Raw genomic sequence first — 27,309 nt, 5'->3', positions numbered from 1 at the left:
GGATTTGGAGAGAGAAAAATGCAATTTAATTTCACAACATAAGTGGCGCTCTCTAAAAGATGTACATAAATTAGATATTTCGATTGTTAATACATATTATGGAATAGCTTTCCGAACTCATATTCGAGTCTATATAATAATATGTATGTGAACAATCATTTTCAAACATGAACAATATAAAGGGCATTTAGAGAAGCCAAATAACCGATGAGAATTTTTCGCAGTCGCGCCTGAATTTAAAAAGTTACATACCAAGCATACACGCTCCAAAGAAATGCAAGGAAGGTCATTGTTCACATTACTTTTAAAGAATGCGTAAAAATTGTATGTAATTCATATTCTGTAAAAATTATATTTATAATGTCAACAATAAAAACATATAATATTAAGTATTTACGTTACTTGGTTTTATTCAGGAAATCTGCTACACAACAATTATAAAATGTATGTAATTAATTCATTTAAATAAATCATATTTATAAAAATATACGTATGGCTCTCGATTTTTTTTTAACCGTTGTGCCACTCATATTTTTTGGCTCTTTTGGTTTGACGTTTGCCGACCCCTGGCCTAGGTAGTAAATGCGAGTGCGACCTTTTTTACGTGTAGGTACAAATAAAAACATAATAATATGTATTAATTTTAGGTGCTGAGAAATTGTAAGTGAACCACCTGTGAGCGTGTGGGTGTGTGAAGTTTTGTGAATTCAGAGCCATGCCAAGATGTTTGCCACTCAGGTGCCAACCCATAATTGCCGCCCCCAAATATGAAAATATTCTAATAGGTACTAGGTACCTACTTAAAATAGACGAAATGAAAAGGGTTAAAAAAATATGTGGTTTTCATTAAACTATTTATATTATAACAAACATATCATGTTTTTGTATATACCTATTTACATAATTAAAAATATAATACTTTGAATTAAATAAATTATGTAAGTACTTAGTTGTAATTCCCAAATACAATAATAACTTCTTTGAATTGGAAATAATGTACCTTGACGTAATATGTTAAACAATCATTAAATACAGTCATATACCTAGATACGCTGACAAATTAATCAAAACGCAAAATGTTGCAATTTCTTCAAAATTACGAGTCAATTGCAAAGTCGAATGGTAAGTTTTCCAAATATAATATTTTACTATATAAAAATGTACTGTCAATATTAAATTTATACAATTGAAGGTTTGATGGACAAAATAATAAATTTAATCTCTACTAGGTATGTATAACCATCGAGATCTCAATTATTGAAGACATAAAAAAGAAACGTGAATTTATTCTCAAATTAAAATGACGGCGCTTTGTGTTTAATACTTTTTACGCTCTATTAATGTATTTTATGTGTTCATTCAATGTTTGATTTCGAGGATGTGAAAGGATAGAACATAATCATAATTAATAAATATACTTAAAAGTTAATATGTACACGCATATTATGCGATCGTTAATTGTATATTATATTCTATCTCATCAGCTCATAATAAAGACCTCATAGCAAATTAATTGTAGAGAGAAGCCAGCCGGTAAAGGTTTGGCTATAATTAATATTATTATATACTTTCGACGAAACGAAAATAAAGCAGAAAACATGTTAGACTTTACAAAACACAAAAAATAATAAATTGTGGTGAATGCATGTGGCTCCGGTACGTAAAATTTTTCATTTCGGGCCCTGATGAGCTGGCAGTTCATGATATGATAATATTTTTATTAAAATCTATGGAAGCCTCGACGTCGATTTGACAAAAGACAGCTGGCAACACCGCAATTTAGCCTCTTATCTCAATCTGTGTAATGTCATTTTGAGAAGCGTGATTAGATATTGGTTTGCCGGTGGACTGCGGAGGCGTTTCTGAAAACAATCTACTGACTTAAATAAAAAATGAATATCATTTATATCTCTTTGTCTTTATTAATTTTGGGCTCTGCAAATGGCGTTGAAGAAGATGACGTTACAGTGCAATTCACCGTAGATACTTTCAAAGAAAATGTTCCAAACAAAAATCATTTTGTTATGTTCTATGCTCCATGGTAAGTATTTTTTATGTAATGTATTATTGATTCCACCATTAATTTAAAATTCAACAGGTTATCCAAAAGATACCGATATTTTACTACGATACTTGTGGTAAACCGGTTTTAATTGAGCCCGGAAAATTTAACAGAAGATAGAATATTATCCAAGTTTAAGTATTTTCCTATTAAAGCTGTTTTTGTTTACGCGGCACTATTTCGAGGTTGCCTTTAAAAAATAATGAAGTATGTATGTAGGTACATACCCAATATGAAACATATTATTTAATCAGCTGCACGACAATATTATCGAAAATTCAAAATATGCATGTTTATAATATATTTTTAATAATTGAATATTCCTCTAACAAATGAAATAATACAAGAAAAAAAGGGGTACTGTTCGGTTATCAGGAATACAGCGGAAAACACATTTTGAAAATAGCCGATAAACTGGATTATTTGTTAGGTTAACCAAACCTAACCCAAACTAACAAATAATCAAGTTTATCGGCTATTTTCAAAATGTGTTTTCCGCTGTATTCCTGATAACCGAACAGTACCAAAAAAGGTACAAGTCGGTTATTAAGGCCCAATGACAGTAGTGTAATGAAACAGTAATGTAGTTGTAGAAGTGAAACAAACACCCAGACAGAAAATCACATTATTATGTATATATTGCGACCTCACCAGGTTGAACTCGGGGCTCTCGGATAAACGTTTAAACATTTTGAGTTGCTATCATAGAGCTGAATGCCTGGTAAGGTAATTAGGGCAATTAATGATACCTTAATTTAAAACACAAAAACCGATAGTCAACATTAACGGTATTTGATAAGCATTTCGTGTAAGAACTACCAGTTAAATTCGTTGTAATTGAGTAGGATGCCCGTAGCTTAATTGGTTAAAGCACATTGGTGTGAATCCAGTGGTTCAAGTTGGGCGTTGTATTTAAAAAAAAAAAAAAGATTTTTTTAGTACCTACATATAAATCTGAGATGGTTTCAAATTATGTATATTCAATATACAGTCGAACTTGGTTATTATGAGGAAAATGGGACCGACTGAATTTGCTCATTATAAGCGTTCTCGTTATATCAGAGAATAGGTATTTTTAAATGAGCGGTCATATAACACAAAAAGTGGCAATTCAAACAAAAATACACAATTAGAATTTGTTCCCCGAAACAAGTATGGCATTCATAAACTATGAAAGAAGTTGTTTATTGTAATGAACGCTGGTAGGTACCTACTGACTTCACAAACTCTGGATTTTTTACATACAATTTCAACCACATGCGTGGATACTTTTTCAATAGGTATTGTCGGCGAAAGCACCAATTAGGTAGATACTTAGACACTTAACTAGACAATGTCATAAACGTAATCCGATCCCGGCGGCTTAGGGTCGAAATGTTTTTAAATGATCGACACATTAACAGTTTCAAGAAAATTTTTGACCATATTTTAGCTCGATATACCCGATAAGTAGCTCATTGTAAAGTGAATGGAGAAAATCATAAACTAAAATGTCAACAAATGTTTCCTCATTACATCCGAGATCTCGCTATATCCGTGATCGTACTAACTGAGTTCGACTGTATATAATGTTATATTCGCAAATCCTGTGAATTATTCGTTGAATAAAAGAAATGGTTTATTAAATATCTATTTTGACCTATACAGATTTTAAACCATTAATTGATTGAATTAAGTTAATGCTGATAACATTGAAGTCCAGTGCTGATTGGTTATGAAGATATAGGTACATGATGCTAAGACAAGACGACTGGAGTTCATATATAAGAATAGAGATAGTGATCGACGTTTCTCGTCTTGAGAATTCTTGAGAAACAATAAAAATAGTTGATTCTCATTTCTCAAAAAATCATCAATGAAAATGTCGAGATTTCGGTTATTTTTTTTACCAGGAATAAATAAGTATATAAAAAATTGAGATTTGGAAGTGCTAACTTCGACACCGCAAACGGTTAAATTTGCTCAGCTTATGATGTATTTTCTATTAACCTTTCACTGCCAGCCAATTTTTACTAGGTGTACACTTGTAGGCCAGCTATTTTTGGAATAAAATAAATCCCTTAAAAAATATGAAATAGGAACAGAATGAAAAATATTTGTGAAAATTTACCAATTCAACATGTTTCTTGTATGAGTTTATTGTGAAAATTTTCACACTAAAGTGATAAATATTGTTTAGAAAATATACAACAGTTTATTCAAAAGTTATGATGTTGACAAGAGCGCACAATTTAACTCGTCCATGGCGTGACACGATATACATGCTTTGGCGAGGAGAGGAGAGGAAAAAAACTCGCTCACTATGTGTCTGATATTTATATTACAAATCAATGTTTTGTCATCTATAATGGTGAATGTATGTATGTATGTAGTATGAGGATTACTTACATGCGTAAACGTAAAATGTCACTTATGAGGTGTTGTTTCTTAATCCTCGATATGTTGGGTTGTTCATGCAGTAAAATGATGTATCTGTTAAGGTGCGGACACTGTCAGCGACTGTCGCCGACTTGGACCCAGCTAGCGGAGATGCTCAACTTGGATGGCGACTCCAAAGTCACCATAGCCAAAGTGGATTGCACCACAGAAAAAGAGATTTGCTCTGAGAATGATGTCACCGGTCTGTCATTCTATAAAGTATTATTTTTTTAATGTAATTAGCAACATTCAAATTGAAAATATAGATTATTATAATAATATGTTCGAATGAAACTTAAAGGTATTCTTGTAAGTATAATCTAGTCTAGATTATTTTGGTTGAGGTTGCCAAATTTTATGCCACCGAGGGCACAATATAATATTTGAAAATCGCCTTAGGCATGTCATAAAATAGATAATATTTTTTGACCTCTATAAACTTAATAACATTGAAATGTGAAATATCACTCAACCACAATTTTTTTTAATGTATTTTTTTAACTCTGTTTAATCCTAAGAAGATCGCATGGGTCTCCACCGGGGGGAGGTTGTATTAACATTTTTTGTTTTTATGAGAAATAGATATTAGCCACTTGCTCTGTGTTCAAATACACATTGATAAACAACATATGAATTTGCCATACTCACGATATTACAAACTGCTCAGCCGTTGTGGGCATTAAATGTATATGCCTACTGTACAAAATTGCGGTGCATGCCATTTTAGATGGAATAAATTTATAATAAAAAATTAAGAGAATAGGACTTTCATCAGAATTAATTGAAATATGATGAAATCTTATTAAGGCCCCAGTGTTGCCAACTGTACTACAATTATAGCACAATACTATAATTTTGAATCCGCACAAAATGTAAAATACTATAATTTTACGCAAATATCACAAAAATACTATAATTTTGAAGGATTCGAGACGAAAAATGTTCCTGTACTTTTTTTCAGAAATACTATAATTATTACCCTTTTGTACTATAATCAATATAGAAAAAGATGGCAAAACTGTAAGGCCCTATTTTTCTCATCGAGAAAAGTATTTTATTAGTGGCAGGCACTTTAAATGCGAGGACTGCATTCCAGACCTCTGCTCGAGAATATTGTGATATATACGAGGTGATGGCAATTAAATAAATATGATTATTATCATGTAACATGCTTTTGGCTTGACCACCCGGGCGGATTCGTTACGAAAACATCGCACAGGCAGCGGTAACGAAAACAAAAAAATAAAGTCACGGACCGGACTGGCTTCAGTCAGCTGCGAACGGCGCTTCGGGAATGACGTGTGACCCACGCCCCGCAATTTATTTTATTTTCCTTCGAATTTGGACAACCAGCATTCAGAGAATTAGTAGGCAACGCATGTTCCATGTTTAATAATTTTAGCCGTCAGGGTTTAAGTAATCATCATCTGAAGGGCCCAGGGGGGCGAAGCGCCGAGTTTTAATTTATTGCTATTTTTTATTAACGTTTTAAAATTGGAACGTTTTCAACTTGAGGAAAAAATATCTGTTTCTGAAGACAATAAAAACAAATGAATGAGATTCTTTTGTATCGTGGATTTATACATCTGACAGATGCTGTTTCTTTTATCTTTGACTACTTTACTAGTCATGGCGGGTTTCTGAAGACAATAAAAACAAATGAATGAGATTCTTTTGTATCGTGGATTTATACATCTGACAGATGCTGTTTCTTTTATCTTTGACTACTTTACTAGTCATGGCGGGTTTCTGAAGACAATAAAAACAAATGAATGAGATTCTTTTGTATCGTGGATTTATACATCTGACAGATGCTGTTTCTTTTATCTTTGACTACTTTACTAGTCATGGCGGGTTTCTGAAGACAATAAAAACAAATGAATGAGATTCTTTTGTATCGTGGATTTATACATCTGACAGATGCTGTTTCTTTTATCTTTGACTACTTTACTACTCATGGCGGGTTCTTTAATAGTGGAAGAAATCAATTTGATATCTATATACATTATGATTTTTCATTATAATATTATACTCTGGCATTTTTGAGTTTGCAACATTTGGTTTATTGCAGGTTACCCTACATTGATATTCTTCAAAACCGGAGAAAGTGATGGTGTCAAATTCCGAGGCATCCGAGATCTGCCCACTTTAACTAATTTTATTAATGAGCAGCTAGGCAACGTGCCTGAGGTAAATATAGTATTTATTATAATATTGTATTATGTCATATGCTAACTGATAACGATAAACATCGATTTGTACTTTCTTTGGTAATTGTTTCCGACATATACTCGGTGTCCAACTGAAATACGTAACGTTCCAAGTTTCATCTAGTAATAAGAGTGGAGCATCGGGATGTCTGTTCCAATGGAATATATTTGTAAAATCTTTCTTGGATTCCTAAGTGTGAAATGACAGGCATGGGGGATGAATATGTATGTGAAATGTAAGGGTAATTCTGTAGTAAGCGGGGACGGGGATGGGGACATAGATGTATGTGAAAGAGCAGGAGGTTTTTGTTTTTGATTGATGACTTGTCAGCTACAATAATTGTGTCTGAATCAAGACCTGAACAAAAGCGAACCATAAGTGTGAGAAAGTAAGCATTTGGCACGCTTATAATCTCCGCAATATGCGTTAGAGAAAGATAGAATTGTACACGTCGCTGGTAAATATTGGTTTGAATGACTCCATTTATTCAAAAACTGCGAGCTCGTATCGCTGAAATTTATCGTTTTTGTGTTAAATATAAAGTTAGTAGTAATTATTTTTAGTTAATTTAGCAGAAAATATGGTTAACTATGTTGTGTTTAAATTTGGTAACATTACAAAGAAAAAACATGATGGTATAACGTTTCATAGTTAAGTCAATAATAATAAAATTGAGGTTCTACTGTGCGTTATACGTAAGAAACACGGCTTCATATATCTGAACAATACACACACTCTCTTTATATTATTACTCTGAAGTCTGAATTTTTGCAATTTAGTTGTCATGCATACAATATTATTTGAAATCTGTTTGTTTTAAACAAATAAAATGAATGTTTGTAATAATTATTATTGCTCACTAACAGAGTTGATTTTTTTATAACCGTACATAGTTATATATTATGTTCTTAAATAGAAACAATGATTATATTTAATGCTATTAACCAATGAAATAATAATGTTTGACTCGTACTATAATGTTAAACAGCTTCGATTATGTAATCGGTAATTAATAAATGATTTGATTTTGAGGTGTTGAACAGAGTTAAATCAATTGAAATTCAATATGCTCAACACAGATTAAACTTAGGTACAGTCAACTGCATTAATGTTACGTGATTACGTAAATTTTTTTATTGAAAATGACACTGAATATAATTATTAAATATCATTTCAGACATTCACGGTTGGTTTTTATCATATTTTGGGCTCATGCAAATCTAAAAGGGTTTAGTTTAAACATTGCTCTGAGTAAATAGTTTACACCGTGTCAGTTGCGACCAGAGACACCAGATCAAATGTTGAATTTTACTGAATGATTTTGCATTCATACACAGAACAGTATATCTTAATACATTATCTCTTAAGAATGACTTCTGCAATGAAACTGAAACAAGGAGGAATAACGCACAATGACAACCGAAAAACCAAAAACATACGTTGCTAAAAATTAGCTATTTATATTTTTAAAGCCGTGTTTGTATGTCATCATTAGTGCACACTACACGATATTTGAATTGATAATAATTAATTATAGGTATAGTGATAATGTTTATCAGCGATTCATTTCAAATATATTTTGTTAATGTTGTAGTGATAAAAATATGATGACTGATTTTTTTTACACGGTTCAATGGTTTTTTGTCTGCCTACAAATTTTATATTAGTTTGATTATAATTTTTACTTGTATCTCTATCCAAATAATGTGAATATTAATTCAATTATATTATGACAAGATTTTTATTTGAATTACATATTTAATTATTAGTCCCTGGGTTGTGTCAGAGAAGTAAATGAATAATTTTTCATTAATATTATCTTCTAGCAAACTATGTACATGATATGGTGGTAGGACTACATATAGCCTCATTTGCAAGTTTATAATATAATTTGAATGTTTCTTTAGGACAGTAATGAGCTGCCGGCAATCCCCAATGTGGTGAACGGTCTTGTTGAGCTCACCGAAGACACCTTCGCCAAACACATTGCGCAGGGAAAGCATTTCGTTGAATTCTACGCACCATGGTGCGGTCATTGTCAGGTATGCATAATTGAAGTCGCAAATCATCGATGTCGGGTGCAAAGTTGTTGACACAGATGTACGAGCATGATTAACTCTGCCAGAGTATTGTTGCAATAACAGCAGCATATTTTTAGGACTTGATGGCGGCTACTTGAGCAGTCATTAATTAAATGCTGCCACATACCTGAAAGGATTGAAGATTTGTGTCGCTAGATTTCAAAATCAGCCAAGTCCATAATAGATGAATAGGAGAAAAACAGCTTTTTGTTTTCTCAAATACACAGTCACAAGGGTGAAAGTTTATATTATTTCGATTATAAAATATTTAAAATTAATAAATTCCACATTTTGATAATGCAGAAATGTTAGAAAGCAGAAGTTCTTCAGCAATTCACAAAAAAGTAAAAAATACCTAAAGGTGGACTTGGCTGATTTTGAAATGTAGCACACATTTATCTGTTTTGGTAGTGTAATTAACAAATATCGGTGAAAATACCACATTCAAAAATGAGGTCTAGGAACATTCTACCACCACAATTCTTCGGTTGAACCTTTCAATGCATATATTGAAAAAAAATGAGTTTTTTATGGATTGTTTTACAAAGCTCTTTCGTGTCCATTTCTACTTTTGAAATGATGTTTAAAACTATCTATATAAATATTGTGTTTTGTATGCTTTTCGCTATGTAACTACTGTAGGTGTATTTTATAATTATGCATCCAGAACACACCATATATGTACGTAACAAATTGAAACCAAACTTCCCATAGAAGTAGAACTGTATACAAAACAGTTATGAAAATGTAAAACAATCACATTTCTATCAATTTTTTCTCGATATGTATATGCTGTGAATATGTATGTGATGAATAATTGTGGTCAAAGAACGTTCCACGATGAATATGATCACGTAAAGTCGCAATGATGTTATATTGTGTGTATTGGCATTATACTCTTTTTCTACATAGTGTAATAGTATACCTTTGTCATTGATAACCTGCCGTCATTTGAATGAACCATGTAAGTCTTCATTTTTTCTTGGTATGAATTTTAGCTGCCTCACAAAGTGGTTTCTTACCAGTATTTTTACGAAAATGAGTGTCAGTCATTTCCTAAATATATCAGGTCCATGCTCTGGATATTTTAACTTTTTATGTAAAGTAAAACACCAGTTGATAACTATATATTGTTGGTTTTATATTGTTAAAACCTTGTATGTAAAAAATTGATATTTTATAGGAGAAACAAAAAACGTAAACCTAAAAATTAAGTTAGACTTTCAATATAAGTCTCTGAATAACTCTCAATCTAAATAACATGTAGTGATACACATGTAGATAGTGAGGTACTTGTCATCATCAAGTGTTTGTAACAGGTCCGATGTGATGATTACATACATACATTGGAGGTTTTTTTTTTTTTCTAGATTCCTTTATGGACACCTCGAATTTACTATCGAGGTTTCTTTCAGAACTTTGGCACGCAAACTACTCTACTTGATGCTAGTCAAATGAAAATTGTGCCGGCTGAGAAATAATGCCTTATTGAAAACTATTCTTCTACTTGCATCGGGTATTGCTAATTTGAATTCGGCCAAGGCATATGAAACCGCCTTGCAAAAACCCTGGAAAATTCTTTGTTGCGCAAGGCGGTGGTGATTCTGATGAATATTTTGTCGTATTCATTGGGAACTGAGAACTGCATGGCCTTAATAAAACCTTATATCAGAGGTTTCTATAATTAATGATATTTTAACAGCTCGACAATGGTTTTACAAGTTTCGCATTTTAAATTTATTCAAATCTATTTTTATATACAATGGACTTAGAAGGTTTTAAAATTGATATATATTGTCTCATTGAATTGAATTGCCAGGAGTGATATTCTATTTACCAAGAATGATGGTTTTTAGGTGGTTTACACTTTATCTACTATCCTGCCATCATGATACAATTTTTGGTAATTGTTCTTCTCGAAAGGTACACACAATAAAAACAAATAACTAATATATTTGTGATTGTTTCATTGTATTAATCCGGTAATAAACTGTACATGTTATAAAGAAAACATTTCACAAGACGTGTTCTGATTAATAAATGAAAGTCATGTAATTTGTGTACCTACCTACATATTTCAAAAAATAATATTTTACTAAAAACAACAAAACTTTTTTCTATAATACGCCTCTGATACATAATGTGCTGTCATCTAATTCGTTAGTATTAAAATTAAATTAAACCATACACTGTAGTATAAAATAAATTTAGAACCAAAGTTGAATTTCAAAACCTGCTAAGTACAAATATTTTTAAAACCTGCTAAGTACACATATTTTTAAAACCTAGTATGTATGTATGGTACTCTATGTAAAAATTTGGTTAGGTTTTGATATTCAACCATTCACTTTATCCCTTTCTATGTTTCCTTTTTTGTGATTGCTAACGTTAGAAAGTTATGACTGGCTATCAAAAAATATATCGGTTGACAAGAGTGTACCAAAATTTTGATTCGTTAAAATTTATATCCGTTCCTTCCCTAATTGTTATAATATTATTAATCTTTTGCAAATTTTATGTACATATTTACCGCATTTCCATATTTTCTATGTAGTCACGTTATATTCATTAATTCTACGAATTAGAATATCAGATGTCAATACATAATTATGTTTATTTAATTGAGACGGCATTTACTTGTAATACTCCATTATAAAATAGTGAAATGATTTTCAACTACGTGCAATTGTGTTAAATCTATAATCCATTGTTCATTAGTGCTGTCCAAGCGTAGCAAAATGATCCGTAAGATGCTGTCGACACAAATGCACGAATGTAAGAAATTAAGCATTCGTTATGATGTTTCAAATAATCAGTTTTAGTGTACTAAATCTAAAATATACATATTTATTTATTGTCATTTTCGTGCTGTGACAACTGTTGATTGTTATGTTTTCTTTTTGGAGTGCTAGTGTAGAGTTTTTTTACTACGTGACGTGTTTGAAATTCACTGTAAACTTTTCGATTGATTGAACAAAGAAAATTGGCACTGAAACATGTCGCGAGCCTAATACTACAAGGTTCTAAGTATTCGTCCTTGAAAAAACAAACCCAACAATGAAGTAGTATTCTAAGCTGCCTCATTGTTATTTTTGTTTCTTCAAGGACAAACACTTAGAACCTTGTAGTTCTCCACTCGCGATGTGTTGCCACTTTGTCAGACTTGTGGTTATATTTCAATTAATAATGTTTTAGAGATTCAATTTCTAAAATATATAAATACAGTCGATCTCGGTTATTACGATCACGGATATAGCGAGATCTCGGATGTAACGAGGAAACATTTGTTGACATTTTGGTTTATGATTTTCTCCATACATTTATTTACTGTTATAACGAGCAACTTATCGGAAATATAGAGCTAAAATATGGTCAAAAATTTTCTTAAAACTGTTAATGTGTCAATTGTTTAAAAACATTTAGATCCTAAGCAATAAAATCCGATCGGACAGGATGTCGCCGGGATCGCATTACGTTTATGACACTAGTTATGTGTCTTAAGTATCCACCTAATTGGTGTTTTCGCCGACAAAATTGTTGAAATAAGTAAAAAATCCAAGGTTTGTGAAGTCAGTAGGTACAATAAACAACTTCTTTTGTAGTTTATGAATGCCATGCCTCTCACTTGCCGCCATACAAAACCTTCCAGCACAAATCAGGTTTTAATATAGGAAGAGATTAACAGTTACGGAATTCTATAACAGCGTTATTATGGTAATTAAATTCAATATAAAATTTCGATTAACCCTAAATTATACAAAATAAATCATTGCCTGTCCACTCCAGTATTTCTTGACATTAGCTGTTTAAATAATAATATATGGAAAGATTGCTCTCCATTCTTCAACTTTATTTTAATTCTATTTAAATCTTTCAGAAACTCGCTTCGACTTGGGAACAATTAGCATCCAGCCTGCTTCACAACCGAGGCATCTCGATTAGCAAAATCGACTGCACCTTATACCGCGGCATGTGCACACAGTTTGAGGTTAAGGGATACCCGACTCTACTCTGGATTGAGGACGGAAAGAAGGTAAATTCATGGTTAACATTTGGTGTCGAAAAACCACAAGTTATAGGTATACCCCATTTACACCTGCATGGATTTACTGCTGACAGTACGTATTATCGCGGCCATAACAAGAAAATGCACATGTAAACACATATTATCGTGCAAGTTGCAAGATTGCATGCATGTACCAAAAAAATTCAGAAGCTTCTGAATTTTCACGCAATAATTGGTATTTGCATGGCAGATTTGCATTCACAGTAAAATGATAGTGGCGAACCTGCTGGAAGAAATACTATCTACACCGCACAGAACATTTTGACGTTTACCGATTATCTACGAACCTGTCCCAACCTGTCAAATAGCACCATACAATGGCAACATCGTGTCTCGCTTATGCTTGAAGAATGAGATAGGAGAGACAGTCAGCACTTTTATGTGTAAACAGTTATTATCGTGATAGTTTAAAATACACACTATTGGTGCCAATAAATCCATGAACGCATACCAGAGGCGAAGGGTGGAGGTAGGCTGTATCCACCATAAATAGTGCACATTAAACTTTGTCTGTTATATGTATTTGAGTATATAGACTATAGAGTATTGATGTATCCGGTGCGTATATTTTTACTATAATAGCATTCGAAACAAAATACATTTGCTATTGGCGTCATCAGACTCTCTGCAATCAATTCAAATCAAACACCTCTTTGCATATTATACTGTCATGATACTTTTTCGAATCAAACATGATGCTTTTTCATCACTGGTTACTAGGATTTACTCTACTGAGAAATTTGGTGTCCTGCTCCTAGGCCAATGTCAGATTTACATGCAAATTAATGTGGCAATGTGATATCAATGTGATAAATATGTTAACTGATTATTGAATTGTGGAAAAATCACTTAATATAAGTCAGCATCTCCATAAAATCAACTAACATTTGCTTTTACGGTAATCTCTACTTTTATGCAAGGATAAGGAAGCCACCGTAAGAAAATAATGTATGGGGAAATGGGGATTATTGTAATACAAATCTAAAAATAAACACAAATTTAGAGATATTGTATTTAGTGTAAATATATTATTATGTTTAAAGAAAATCCAACTGTGTACACATAGCGTATTTTATTTCATACATATACAAATTTATTCAGAATCTGATGAAATTTTAATATTAGTTGGACTACTACCTCAGTAGTAATCCGTATTTTAAGTGCATCTTATTGAGGTTTGTTGACTGTGGCGTTATTATTCTATATCTAAGTGAATGGCGCATATACACGTGCATGGATTTATTGGCACCAATAAGTGTGTAAATATCTATGACTATCACGATAATTACTGTTTACATGTAATAGTGCCTGACTGTCTCGCTAATCTCATTCTTCAAGCGTAATTGAGATGCGTTGTCACTTTATGGTTATGGTGAAAATTGGTAAACATCACAATTAATGTTCTGCGTGGTGCGGTGTAGTCCATTTTTTTCCCGGCAGGTTCACCACTATCGTTCTACTGCACAGGCGCAGATATTTCACTTGTTTCATCTGTCATGTGAAAATTCAGAAGCTACTGAACTTTTTTGGATCCATGCATGCAATCTTGCAACTTACATGATAATACATGTTTACACTTGCATTTTCTTGTTATTACCACGATAATACATAACTCATGCGCGTGTGAACGGGGTATAATGTGGCTTTCCAACATGAACTCATTTCTCACCCTATTACTACTTTATTATTGCTGTTATCTTGTCAAGGGGCGAAGGTTTTTTCACTCTCTCCTTTCAAACCACCCATTTAAATTTTCGTGAAGGATTGTTTTAGTGGGTATGAAATCTAAGCACTTTCTTTGTAAACATACAGATAGAAAAGTACAGCGGTCAGCGATCTCACGAAGACTTGAAGCTGTACGTGGAGAAGATGTCAGCGACCGGACCTCGGGGCGGAGACAGCGACGATGTGCAGAAGGAGAAATCTGAACCCGATACGTCCAGCAGCGTGGCCACACTCACTTCAGATAACTTTGAACACGGAATCGAGAACGGATTCGTTTTTGTCAAATTCTTTGCTCCATGGTTAGTATATAATATGTACATTCAGTCTTATCTGGCCGTCTCCATTTTTATTACACTCTTGTCTGTATCTTCCAACCCCCTCCCCTATTTTTTATTGATAGTATTCAACGTTTTACCATACTTTTATTTGCAACATGAATTACTGTTTTTTTTTTATTGTTTCTTATCAGGTGCGGTCATTGCAAGAGACTGGCCCCCACTTGGGAGGACCTGGGCCGCAAGTTTGCCGCTGAAACCCGAGTGGTCATCGCTAAAGTTGATTGCTCCATCCAAGACAACAAAAACCTCTGCACTGAGGAAAACGTAAGGAACTCTTGTACTATCCAATGTTAACCCAATGCTTACGGGCCCTTTTAATTAATTTTGTAATTAACGTGTTAATTTGCATTTGAAAAGCAATTAGCAAAAACACAATTTTGTGCGGCCCGTAAGCATTGGGTTAACAGACTTGGGGAATTATTAGCATTCACCTGACCCATTGGGTCCTTGTTTTGGATAAACAACATATATTATGAATTTTGCAAGATTTGAACTTGCGACCCACGATTTCAGAAGTGTACACTATGCCAATACTCCGCTGTGGGTGTTGTTAAAACATAGATAAGTAAATTAGTAACAGATAAATTGACAATTTAGTGTAGTAAATGTTTCAAATACCATTTTGTCAAATACATACATCTTTTCATTGAGATTTGGTTTAGTTTAGTTTATAATTTCGTTATTATAATGATGCACCTATGTATTGAAAAATCAATTTTATTGTAGCTAGAGTACTCTAAAAACCAACGAGCCAATATCTGACAAAAGCTACATGATTGAAAATAAGAGATGAGATTGTGAGATTATTTATTTTTTATTCAATACCGACTATACACAGGGGTTTAAAAATGTTTATTATTATTTATTATTGAAAATACACGGTTTTGAAAAACTTCAGAAACACCCTTTAGAAAATCCTACAAAAAATGTTAGACCGAATAGGATTCAAACTCACCCGGACAGTGAAAGATGTGCTTTTTTTCTAGTAGATTTATGTTTCTGAGGTTTTTCAAATGTGTTAATTAGTGAGGACATTCTTCGGTTGTCGGAACACATTTAATATGTATGAATATTTTGAATTTCAGGTTGACGGATTCCCCTCCCTGTTTTTATTCCGGGACGGAGTGAAGATATCTGAATACGACGGATCGCGGACATTGGAAGACCTACACAGTTTTGTGATAGATCAAATCGGAAGTTCCCACGACGAGTTATAGAAAAATCAAGAACTCAAAACCAATTTTTTGTTTGTTTATAGTGCTTCCATATGAAAATCACATGCACCGTTTATGTTTATCCTAGTGATATTCTGATTTATGTGTAGTTATTCATTCGTGGAAGAGTTTGATGTACATACTGTTTAGTGATTACGGGTAGTCTAAATTCAATTTCATTTAAGAATATAGCTTATTGTTTTGCAAATTAAATCAGAGAACACCCTTGTGATTTATGTTAAATTGGATTTGTGTATTTGTTATTAATGTTGTTTGTTCACTGTTTTATAATCTTTGATAGAATTATAATGAAAACAATATTCTTCACATACTAGTATCCACATTTTTTTAATAATATATTGAAAATCGGGCAGTACTATAAAAAATGTATTATGTTATGGATCTGTATCTGTTATATTTCATGTCTGCAATAAATTCTAAAAGGTAAATAATATCTGTCTAGGTTCTGCAAATAAAATTGTTACATCATTCAAAATCAAAGTAAAAATATAGTTGGAGACTGGAAGAGATGGAATATTATAATATTTTTTAAATTCAATTGTGTAATTTTATCATTTAGGACATTTAGGTCGTACATATCAAATGTAAATTATTGATTCACTCATTTTAAACTAGTCTTCATATAAAATAATAGAATATTTTTTTGTTAGTGTTGTTTTTTATATGAATATTGAAACGAAACCAAGAGACTAATAATTCTGGAGTATTATCAAAATACATACAAACTGAAAAAAATAAACAATTAGTTTTTTTATTTCCTTTCCATTGTCCTGTCATACATACTGCTTTCAAATTGAAGTGAAGAAACTCATAATATATTGTTTATTTTTTATACATACTAAGAAAATCTACATACAGGAGGACCTAGATTTTCGCACATAATTGGTTCCTGAAAAGGTGTGCGAATGTTGAATGTTCAAAAGTAGAGGGAAGTAAAAAAAATTAAATTGTGTGTATTTTGAAATATTTATTTATCAAATAAGATGTTTAAGAGACATGTTTAAGTGGGGTTTGCGGATGTTTGAAAGTTATCAAGAGTTAACTGTTTGCCACTCTTCTTTTTCTTATTTTTAATAAAATATTTTAAATGGTAAATCATTAACTTTAACGCAGTAAACCCAGGCTTTTTTATTTGATTACTGGAAGCAATTCTTTATACTTCCCTTTCAATGCTCTGGGATTTTCTGGTTGATAAATTAACATTGGCATCAATTTTAAATCACCAGCCAAGTTTCCACCAAGAAGCAATGTCAATCGGTGTTTAGAAGGTTATTCAGAGGGACATCTTTTTGATGTTGGTCGTCGATCCATGATGACAAATATTTTTCCATTTCATCCATAACTATGCCGTGTCTTTTAGAAAAACAACCTTTAAAGATATATTTCCACAATTTTGAGCGTATTCCTTAATTTTATTTTTCAAAATTGAACATATCGTAGTAGACCTGTTTGTATCATACGAATGTCCGATTGAAGCAAAAGATTCACCACAATCAGAACGTCATGTGAAGTTTATAAGTCCTTGATTTCTCTTTGTTCATATGAACACTGCAGTTTTTCTGTTTCTCACTCTTCTTTATAAATCTTTAAGGTGAAATATTTCAAATGAATCAAATTAGCAAAACGCACAACACAACAAGCCTGCATGTGCTCCTGCGCAAGACTAAACCTATCCTAGCTAGCTCACAAGCAAAGTGACGGGTGCGAACAGGATGCAAGTGATGCAAGAAATGCACTTGCTTGTGAGTGAGCGAGAGAGGGATATCTTTACCCCAAAGCGCGATGTTTTAAAAAAACGATTTTTTTAAATGTGCGAAATAGCGAATTGTGCGAAAGTCGAGGTCCGCCTGTAATTAAAAATAACTCAACTTCTTTCAGTTAGGAAATGTGCACTTAGGGTCGCTCATAAATGACATCACACAATTGCTGGTATTTTTCGACCCTGCCCCACCCATCATATAGTCTAATTAGCAGATTCATTGACTTTTCTGCTCGTCGTAACGCCTGATTTGATAGGTTCATAACATCGGTATGTTAGCAATAAATTGCCTGACCCGGGGGGACCCTTGACATTATAAGCCGACACTGATATTAAAATCTTAGTGCCATTTTTTATTTATTGCTGTCGTTCAACTATTTATTAGCTTTGAAAAATTTTTGTTGTTAAAAGTATAAAAAACAATTTGAGTAACTCCCAAATTTACAATGCAAAAAGGCAGATTTTTGGGTGAGATTTCAAACAAAAAAATATATTACGACAAATCTTTTTTGCTCTAGTGTTTCAGGATTTAGAAGTACACAAAATTTGTCACTAGATGGCATTCAAATCTTGATTTGACAAGTTTAGTGATATGGCTTTTTCCGTATACCCTTCAACAATTTTATAACTAAACCAAAAAATAGTAATTGGACAGCTAGGTTTGCTTCATATGTATGTTGTTATTTTAAATGCCATTGGAGTTTCAACAAGACGGAACAACTTGTTGATTGTGTTTACTTGCATATTATTTTCCATTGAAATAATGGATAAAGCGAAACAACTTTCATTATTTATTGTAAAACATAAGTGCAGTGATAAGACACGCCATGTCTGGCCCTACTCATAAGCTTATGATTAGTTTGGATAATTTCGTACCCTCTCGGTAATCTTTTTCATAATCTGCGAGTCTACCATGTGCTTTACCCCCATGACTAAATTATGTCACATTTTTATCCTTACTGTGTCAATTTAGGCATTTTCCCTCTAAATATAATTCATTATAGTTACACAATTTTATTGTATGCTATTTTAACCATAATTGCACCCTTGTTTTCACTCATTATGTAGGGGTGTATTCAGATGGGGAGGGAAGGAGAGAAAATCACATTAAGACGCATGTCAAATAAATAAAACAAGACATATATTTTATAATATATTCGAGGAATATCACATATATGAATAATTAGTGTATAAACAATTTTTTTTACTATTCTAACATTTTAAAACACTGAAAAAACGACTAGGTCCAATATCACAATTTTGTCAAGACTACAAAATCCACGAAAATCAGATCACATGAAATCAAGTAGAAATGTAGCCAGCGGTATTTCATTTAACGATACCAATTAATTCGATTTCAAGAACATAAACCTACAACAATCAGTTTGTAGAAAGGTTTTCGTTTCAATACTCGGTTGTGCCCTGTTTATAGTCACAGATACACTTTAACTGTTTTTTTTTTTTTTTTTAAATATATATTATGAACTATGGCGATAATCATAAGAATTTATAAGTGACTAAACAATCAGTTCATTCTAGTTGTACTCAAAATACATTTTCCTAAATAATTGAATTCAATCAACGAGCTATGTTTTCTTAAATAATTATATACCGATAAAACAATTTAAAAAAAAAGATTATCAAACGATAACTGCAATAATTGTAAGTATTTAATATAATATTTTCATGTATCCTAAATATTAATATTATATAATATAATAAAAATCACATCAATTCTAAATAACAGCGAATATCATAAAAGTGAGTATTCTAAATTGTTTTAAGACGGATTCCGTAAGATCGATATCTATAAATTTTACTTATAAAATCTGAGGATTAAATCCAGAATAATTGCTTTATTTATTTCAAGTATACTCTCATAGATAACACATTATTTATGATAGTAATTAGTTGAATCACCTCTCTACAATACCACTGGTCTTTGGTACAGTTGAACCTGATTAATTCAAAATTTGAAGTCATGTAATTTTTTTTTAAATTTAATACGATGGTTTCGAATTGAATAAGAGGAAAGAAATATTTTATATTGAAAATAATATAACCTTTATCGGGTCAAAAAGAAAAATTTGAATTATTACAAATCGGTTTGGAATTAAACAGGTTTTACTGTAATATTTTCAACAGAATAATAAGTATTCAACACCGCAAATTTCTGATGGACTATAAACTCCGTACGTTTTTGTATAATTCATAAATCAATAACAGGGAATATTTAAAATATTTTATCAGATAACATGGCATTGAGAATTTTTTTCTCTACTAATAACCATAACGATTTTAAAATATCTCTAAAACGCAATAAAATGATATTTTTTGTGAATAAAATCATCAAAATGAAACAATGTGTCCAACCGTTAGTGAGTTCTCGCTAGTTTACAAAAAAATGCGATTTAATTTAGAAATAGGAGAATGCAATAGTGATGTTATAGAATTTATATTAAAAAAGAAACACTTATCGTGATCTTAAAATACATATTATAGAGAAAGTTGAATTTATGTATAAGTAAATTTCATTGCAACGAGTGTCAGTGTCCGATTAAAATTTAATACTGAGTGTAGCTTCCGGACAATTAATCAGTGCTATAATTTATTAATATTATCTTCTCATTATACATTTGTGGCAGTCATTTATTATATTGTTCAAGTCGTACGCCATAAAAAGATTTGCCTATATATTACACTCTCTCGTATGTATTCGGTTCCGTGTATATACTATATAGATATAAAAAACATCATCTGACAGTTCTAAAATTTTATATTATTGAAGTTAATTCAAAACACTCAGATTAGTGCGATGACCTGTGAAAGAGTTTAATGAGCTTATGACAATATAATATAATAGAGTAAATTATGTATATTTTTAGTATGCATAGTATACACTTTGTAACAGTGTTTTCAATAGTTTTCATCTATCCTACATTTTTTAACAATTGACAATTAAAAACCCTTGCGAAAATACAATATAAACACGTACATGTTTTTAAATTTCATGAATGATAATAATAAATTGTAGTAGCTTCTGGTCAAGAATATATTATATAAATTTAAGTTAGAAAATTTCAATTGCTGTTATAAAATAACTGAGTTTTTGATGTTGATAAAGCTCAACCATCTAGTAAAACAACAATCGAATAATAATTATGAAATAAAATTATCAATCACACGATAGCCAGAATAGCGTAATTGGCAGCGTGCATGCCTGGCTAATCGGTCTCAGGTTTGATCATGAACCGCTGCCGAATTTGGACTATATAGAAGGAGTTTTTTATACTATCTATTACAGTATTTGAATGTTTTTTTTTTAATGAAATTCCAAGTTTCTAAATTAAGCAATAACTACCAATTTTTGTTATTCATTGTGCTTACATTGTTTATTTACACGCATGCAATTACAAGTGATTTTACAGGAGTTTCCAACTAAATAATAATTATTGCCGTAAGTGTATTATTTATCAGCTGTAGTAACTCTTAGTGCAAAATCTTTTCTAAAATTTGTATCTTGCAAATTAGCAAATAAATCTCATAATAGAAATTTGAACCCTTCTTTAAATGAACTTGCAGCTAACCACAATCATCAGTAGGCCATGGGTCTTTTTTTGTTTCCCTTTCCTATGTTTAAGCTCCATTTATATAGACAATGTTTTTCTCAATATTGAAAAAATGACTTATGTGTAGTATTTATCTTTGAGACAACCAAATAATTCAATGATACACAACTATAAATTAAACATTATTAACAAGATGTGTTTACATGTCCATTGGTTTTATTAAAAATTTTGAGCACGCTCAATCAACATGAGAACGTACTTGCTACGAATATGAGTATGTAAGAGAGTGTAATGTGTCAATTGAAAATTTAATGAGTAGGAACTCAGCTGAAACCGCTCTAATTTAAAGTAATGACTAAAGTGGCTATTATGCCGTAAGATTTGTACAATATCCCTGCATTTTTTAAAAATAGGATCGGGTCTAATAAAATCATTTATCAATAGTGATCAAGTGTTATGAATAATTAATTATTGAGCCATTTATGTAAATAACTTATGAGTTTAAGCCAGAATGATGAATAGATCGATAATATTTAAAACCATAAATTAGTAGGAAATAAATTGTCAAAGAATGACAGAATTAAGTTTGAAGCAAGAAGTGTTATTTTCTAATTGTTGCTACCCACACCGCATTTCACTTAACTATTGTATTCGAATTGAATGGTCAAAACTAATTAAATATCACTAATTAACATCGTAAATTATAGATTGCTTACAAAAAAATTCAAGAAAACTGTGGGGATACGGTCATTATGAATATTTCAGTAATATTCACTAAATCTGGTATCAAAATGTAGAACAATCCCATATATGGTCGGTCTTGTAAAACTTGTAAATTCTACTATGTTCAAAAATGATATTTTATTGAATATTGTTGGAATTATCATATTATATCCTACTTCAGTGTGAGATTCCTGCACCCACAATAGGTATAATCATTTAAATAAATACTAATAAATTAATACAATCTCGAAAATACCAAAAATCATTGTATAGTTTGTTCTTTATTATTATTTTTTAAATTTCCAACATTCAAAATAAAAATGTCCTCTAAGATAAAGTTGTTATGGATTTACAAGGCTTATAAGATAAAACGACATTATGTGGGATAGCTCTAACTTAAATTTTTTGCATAAAAATATTAATAATGTACAATAAAAAATAATACAATTACATAATGTAAAACAAGAGATCAGTTGGAATGCGAAAATTATATAAATTAACTTTGACTAGTGGCTTGTTTAACTAGATCTTCAGTAAATCACCTAGATACCGACAACTGTAACTTGAGGTGCGGCGGTTTGTGGAATTAATAAATTCCTGATCCACATTTGTTCTTTAGATGGAGCATATTGGACAAACTGTTCCTCGGCATTCTTCTTTTGTCTTCCCCGGTTTTGCCTGCATATACACATGGTGGATGGCATTAGCGGTCTTCCAAGGCACTGGAATTTAATTGGCATGAAGAACAGGCAGGCCGGGTTGAAATGCTCTCGGTGGATCCATAGCATCTACTCGAACCAGGTCCTATGCCACTTCATTATTCACTATGCAATTCATTTTCAAGTGATGAGAGGCTACATGGTCCGAATTCTAATCTCTTTGTGACTTCTATATTCAGGATTACTCTGAGCCTTCTATAACTCGCTACCTCGGTACTATAACTCGCTACCGTAAAGCAGTACCGTCAGAATACAAGCGTCGAACGGGCGGCATTTCATTTTAACTGAGTATGGCCGTGAGTCCCAGACATTCCACATTGAGTTGAATGAACCCCTGATTATTTAAAGCTACGTTCCTCAAGTTATTGTTGTCGGTATCCAGAGTGTATCTACTTTCAAATCGGGTGGGAACGAAGATTAGCAAAAATGTACAGACTATGTATAATTTTGTCGAACAGAGAAAATTGGCTTTTAAGAATTGCAAGATGAGGAATTATTCATATAGACATGATCAGTTCATTTGAATAAAACGTTTATGAATATTTTTGAATGATTGAAATGATAACTTTGGGGTTTTCTAAAAAAATAGCTAAATTCTGCTATTCTCAATAATAACCAAAATCTAACAGGTGTAGCAATGGTAATTGTTACGATCAGGTGTGGTTGTTTTAAAAAAAGATATCAAACATCCAATTGATACGTTTTAGAAAATATTTTATAATTTCATCATAAGATAATTTAAAATGACTGAATTTTTCAATTTCCATTGATCAAAAATTATTAATCTATGCATACTAATTGTGCCTAGCATAATTTCTCCGTTTCTTTGCCGTATTGTGTTCATATCTTGTCAACACAGAGTTGCGAATGATGCAAGAGTGAATATTAAACATGCGTCTCGGGCGGTCATCTCACCCGACCGCTGGGCGAACGCAGGTGCGAGCGTATGTAGCCCGTGCGGAAGTCCACAAGCTCTTTTCTTGCCCCGCAAGAACTACCGTGGCGCCGCAAAGACCATCTGGTGGACAGATTAAGCAATTATTAGAAAATATACAAACTGATCTTATACCGGTAGTATGCCTTTCAAACACGTTTATAACGAACAGGAATAAAGATCATCCTTGAACAGATGACAGTGAGACTTTAGATATCGGCGGTGAAGACTCAATACTGAGTGATTTTTTTTAACATTTACCTTGATTTTCTATTACAAAAAGAAAACAGTTTTCCGTATTTGCCTTGATATATACATAGTATATTGTATATGTAACAGTTTTATATTATTATTATCTAATGGTCAAAAAATATGAATATCAAAATTAAACTACGAATTTCTATTATAAAATATGGTTTAACAATAGTAAGTTATTTTACATGTCTGAAACCATATAAAAATATATTCTTTTCTCTAATTAGTTTAGCATTTTTTGAATGGGAAAATACCAGAATGTATTATATGTCACACGAGTCGAATCAGTGATAAAGGAAAACAACATCACATACTCACTATTGACGGCGTTGGGTGTTAAACTAGCTTGGAAACGGGTCTTGAGTTGGCAGATGAATGTCTCGATGATGGAAGAAGGCTGGCCTTGGGAACCGATGCGGCCATCATCGCAAGTGGCGGGAAAAAGATAGCCATCAGTGTAACAAACAACTAGCCTTCATACTTGGTCTCAAACAGCGAGTGCACGCTAATAATAAACAGGACAAACTAAAATGTAAAGAAAACATGCGGACGATTGAAAAGCGGGTGAAAGGAAGAACACTACAAAACGGACTAGGAAGAATTAAAATACATCAATGTTTGGTTGAGTATTGAGAATATCGGATGGGTAAAACTATAACATCTAAATGAACATCGGAAGAATTTAATTTAATGCATATTAAATATTTATTGAATTGGATCATGTTGCCAATTATTGCTACACGTGTGATCTGGCACACAATGATTGTTCATAAAAGTGTGATACGTAAAACTCCGTTAATATAGCTGTGAATTGAAATATTTGCCAAGTTTCATCAAATCCATTTAAAGCGATTTGCAAGAAAAAAACTTTTAGTGTTTTTTGCCACACACTCATTTTGTAATTCCAATTAATGGAATTTTACTCTATCCGAATTTCATTTAAGATCATTAATTTCGTTAAATACTTTTTGTTGTATGACTTACGCACATCAAAGGACGTTTAATTTTTCCACATGATAATTTCACATTAATAGTAAACTACAAATATAGAGAAGGTCTCATAAAATAAAATGATTTTCAATTACAAGAAGAAAACATAAGTGATGTATGCATGACAAATAATATTACAGAGAGAAAAGAAGTAAAACTTATATGTAGTGTGAAAAATGCACAATTATAAATGTTACAAATTTGGATCCCTCATCTTAATTATGAAAAAAAAAATGCACTGAAATGTGCAATTGGCGAATCATTACCGTCATCATGAGAAGAGAAATAATTATTTTATTGGTACAATGAATATTATCGTAGCGGTCCAAATTTAGATGATAATTAATATGTAATAAACTTTTCATTTATATGTGGTGAATATAAGCTATCATGATTCACCACCAAGTGAACGCTGAATATCTTGAAAAGTTTTCCATTTCTATTTTATGGTGGATCTAAGTGGTCATGGTCAGATAATTTGTACAAATCAGACTGTGATAACCAAGTTGAGCAAATCATGGTATAAGAGCTAAAACATTGCACTTAATGAGTTTTACCTCTGATACGATGAAATAATTATCTGACTGGAAATATATGGCTTGCGTAAGCTGACAAGTTTGGCTTGTGTGTAAAAATTATCTGTGGCAAGGGCACACTGACAATAATTGAGAGTGTAAACGCTGTACAAAACATGAAGTATGCGTATTTTCTGGAAATAATTATTGAGACTTCATCAACTTCTTCATTGTTTATAACATGGTGCAATTATAGTTAATTATACGATTTTTTTATGACACCACAAACAGAGAAACAGTTTTTGGACACTAAAATGCAAAACATCAAGTATACAAGTTGTGCTTGCTTTTCGTTGTTTTCTTTTAATAATAACACATACCTTCTACGGCAGTTAACAATAATAGTACTTAATTCATCATCATTGACCATGGGAAAAAAAATAGCAAAGCACCAGACGGTTTGTAAGACAAATTGAACAGAAATCAGTGCAAAGTTTTATTTTGATTTATATAGATTTACTGGCAGCAATAGTGTGTATTTTAAATTATCGTGACAATAACTGTTTACACGTAAAAGTGCTGACTGTCTCTCCAATCTCATTCTTCAATATTTGACAGATCGTAAAATTCGGTTAACCTCAAAATGAGTCTCTATGCAATGTAGTTGGTTTTTTTAACGGCAGATTCGTCACTATCGTTCTACAGCGCTGGCGCATGAAAATTCAGAAGCTTCCGAACTTTTTTGATTCATGCATGCAATCTTGCAACTTGCATGATAATGCATGTAGCAGTAAATCCATGCACGTGTGAACATCAGTTTAGTCACTTTTATTTTGATTTATATTTTTGTGATCACCTTTCATTTCTTTGCCATCGAAGCCGGGAGATTTGAATATCTTCAGCTCCATTATTCGGCGTCATTTATAAAATAATTGATTATCACTGAATGACCATTTTTCTTTTACCTTTTATTAGTCATTATCTAGTACTTTTTCTTTTTGAGTAAAATATTTCACTTTTTTTTTTTTTTACTATCGCCGTATGAATACATTGTGCAAAGTTTGTGCAAATTATACGCACTGTGTGAATTACGCAAATTATCTGAATGTGTAAACCACCATTAAATGGATATGCCTAGGTTATTTAAGAACGGCAGGAGAGTAAATCGGATTTAAAAAAACATTATTATTAATTATTGTTTGAATATTAATGGTCCTGCGGTTGGCATACAACGCTTGTTTAGAATGCAAACTGAGATGTTTCGGTGCCACTTCACGATGGCTTTGTAAATTATAATGTAATAAAAACAATCAATAATATTTTTTGAATACTATATGAAAAAGTTGATAATAATCGTGTATAATTCTCACCTTGCACTGTGGCTCAACATGATGATATTTCTGGAACAATTTTCATTTCTCAGTAGACATGAGTTTTATATTACATCAACACACAAGAATCATAGAATGACTGAAGAAAACCACAATCCATTAAGTAGAAAATGGTGAAACAAAGTCAGAAAAATGGATTAATCATATACTTACATAATTTGGAACAACTCAGTAACATACCTCAAACTCGAACCCGCATCTATTGGATTCCGGCCGATATGCTTAATCAATTAAGTCACCTGCACAATACTAATCAAGCCGAAATTAACTAATGATTATGAATCGGAGAGTAATCAAATTTTCTTAATATTAAATACC

General features: G+C 31.9%; 2 protein-coding genes across 3 annotated transcripts in view; one reads left to right on the top strand and one right to left on the bottom strand.

The window, feature by feature from the left end:
* Positions 1 to 1,827: 1,827 nt before the first annotated feature.
* On the top strand, positions 1,828 to 16,878 carry prtp (thioredoxin domain-containing protein pretaporter). The gene is made up of 8 exons (XM_085945274.1): positions 1,828 to 2,041; positions 4,543 to 4,682; positions 6,552 to 6,670; positions 8,599 to 8,733; positions 12,650 to 12,805; positions 14,651 to 14,862; positions 15,033 to 15,165; positions 15,987 to 16,878. The coding sequence occupies exons 1-8, from the start codon at positions 1,893 to 1,895 to the stop codon at positions 16,116 to 16,118; spliced, it is 1,176 nt and encodes a 391-aa protein (XP_085801400.1). The 5' UTR covers positions 1,828 to 1,892; the 3' UTR covers positions 16,119 to 16,878.
* A 6,918-nt stretch (positions 16,879 to 23,796) lies between these two features.
* The window catches only part of LOC147073281 (solute carrier family 35 member F3), a 29,490-nt gene continuing 25,977 nt past the window's right edge, over positions 23,797 to 27,309 (bottom strand). The window contains exons 10-12 of one of the 2 annotated variants that reach the window (XM_085945272.1): positions 26,971 to 27,000; positions 24,414 to 24,497; positions 23,797 to 23,924 (exon numbers count right to left, since the gene is read on the bottom strand). In XM_085945272.1, coding sequence (XP_085801398.1) covers positions 24,437 to 24,497; positions 26,971 to 27,000 — 91 coding nt within the window. In that variant the 3' untranslated portion in view covers positions 23,797 to 23,924; positions 24,414 to 24,436. Of the gene's footprint in view, positions 23,925 to 24,413; positions 24,601 to 26,970; positions 27,001 to 27,309 lie in introns of those variants that run through there. The other variant, XM_085945273.1, reaches the window with a different exon arrangement.

The sequence above is a fragment of the Rhyacophila brunnea genome, unplaced genomic scaffold, assembly GCF_057557595.1.
Source record: "Rhyacophila brunnea isolate RB1 unplaced genomic scaffold, BYU_Rbru_1.0 scaffold_18, whole genome shotgun sequence".
NCBI lineage: Eukaryota > Metazoa > Arthropoda > Insecta > Trichoptera > Rhyacophilidae > Rhyacophila > Rhyacophila brunnea.
The sequence above is the reverse complement of the archived record's forward strand: the minus strand, read 5'-3'. Positions and strand labels throughout refer to the sequence as shown.

Excerpts from the sequence above, each read along its gene's own strand:
- prtp (XM_085945274.1), top strand. The coding sequence starts at position 1,893 with ATGAATATCATTTATATCTCTTTGTCTTTATTAATTTTGGGCTCTGCA. Across the intron at positions 6,671-8,598 it reads AGCTAGGCAACGTGCCTGAG|GACAGTAATGAGCTGCCGGC; the intron begins GTAAATATAGTA and ends ATGTTTCTTTAG. Across the intron at positions 15,166-15,986 it reads ACCTCTGCACTGAGGAAAAC|GTTGACGGATTCCCCTCCCT; the intron begins GTAAGGAACTCT and ends TTTGAATTTCAG.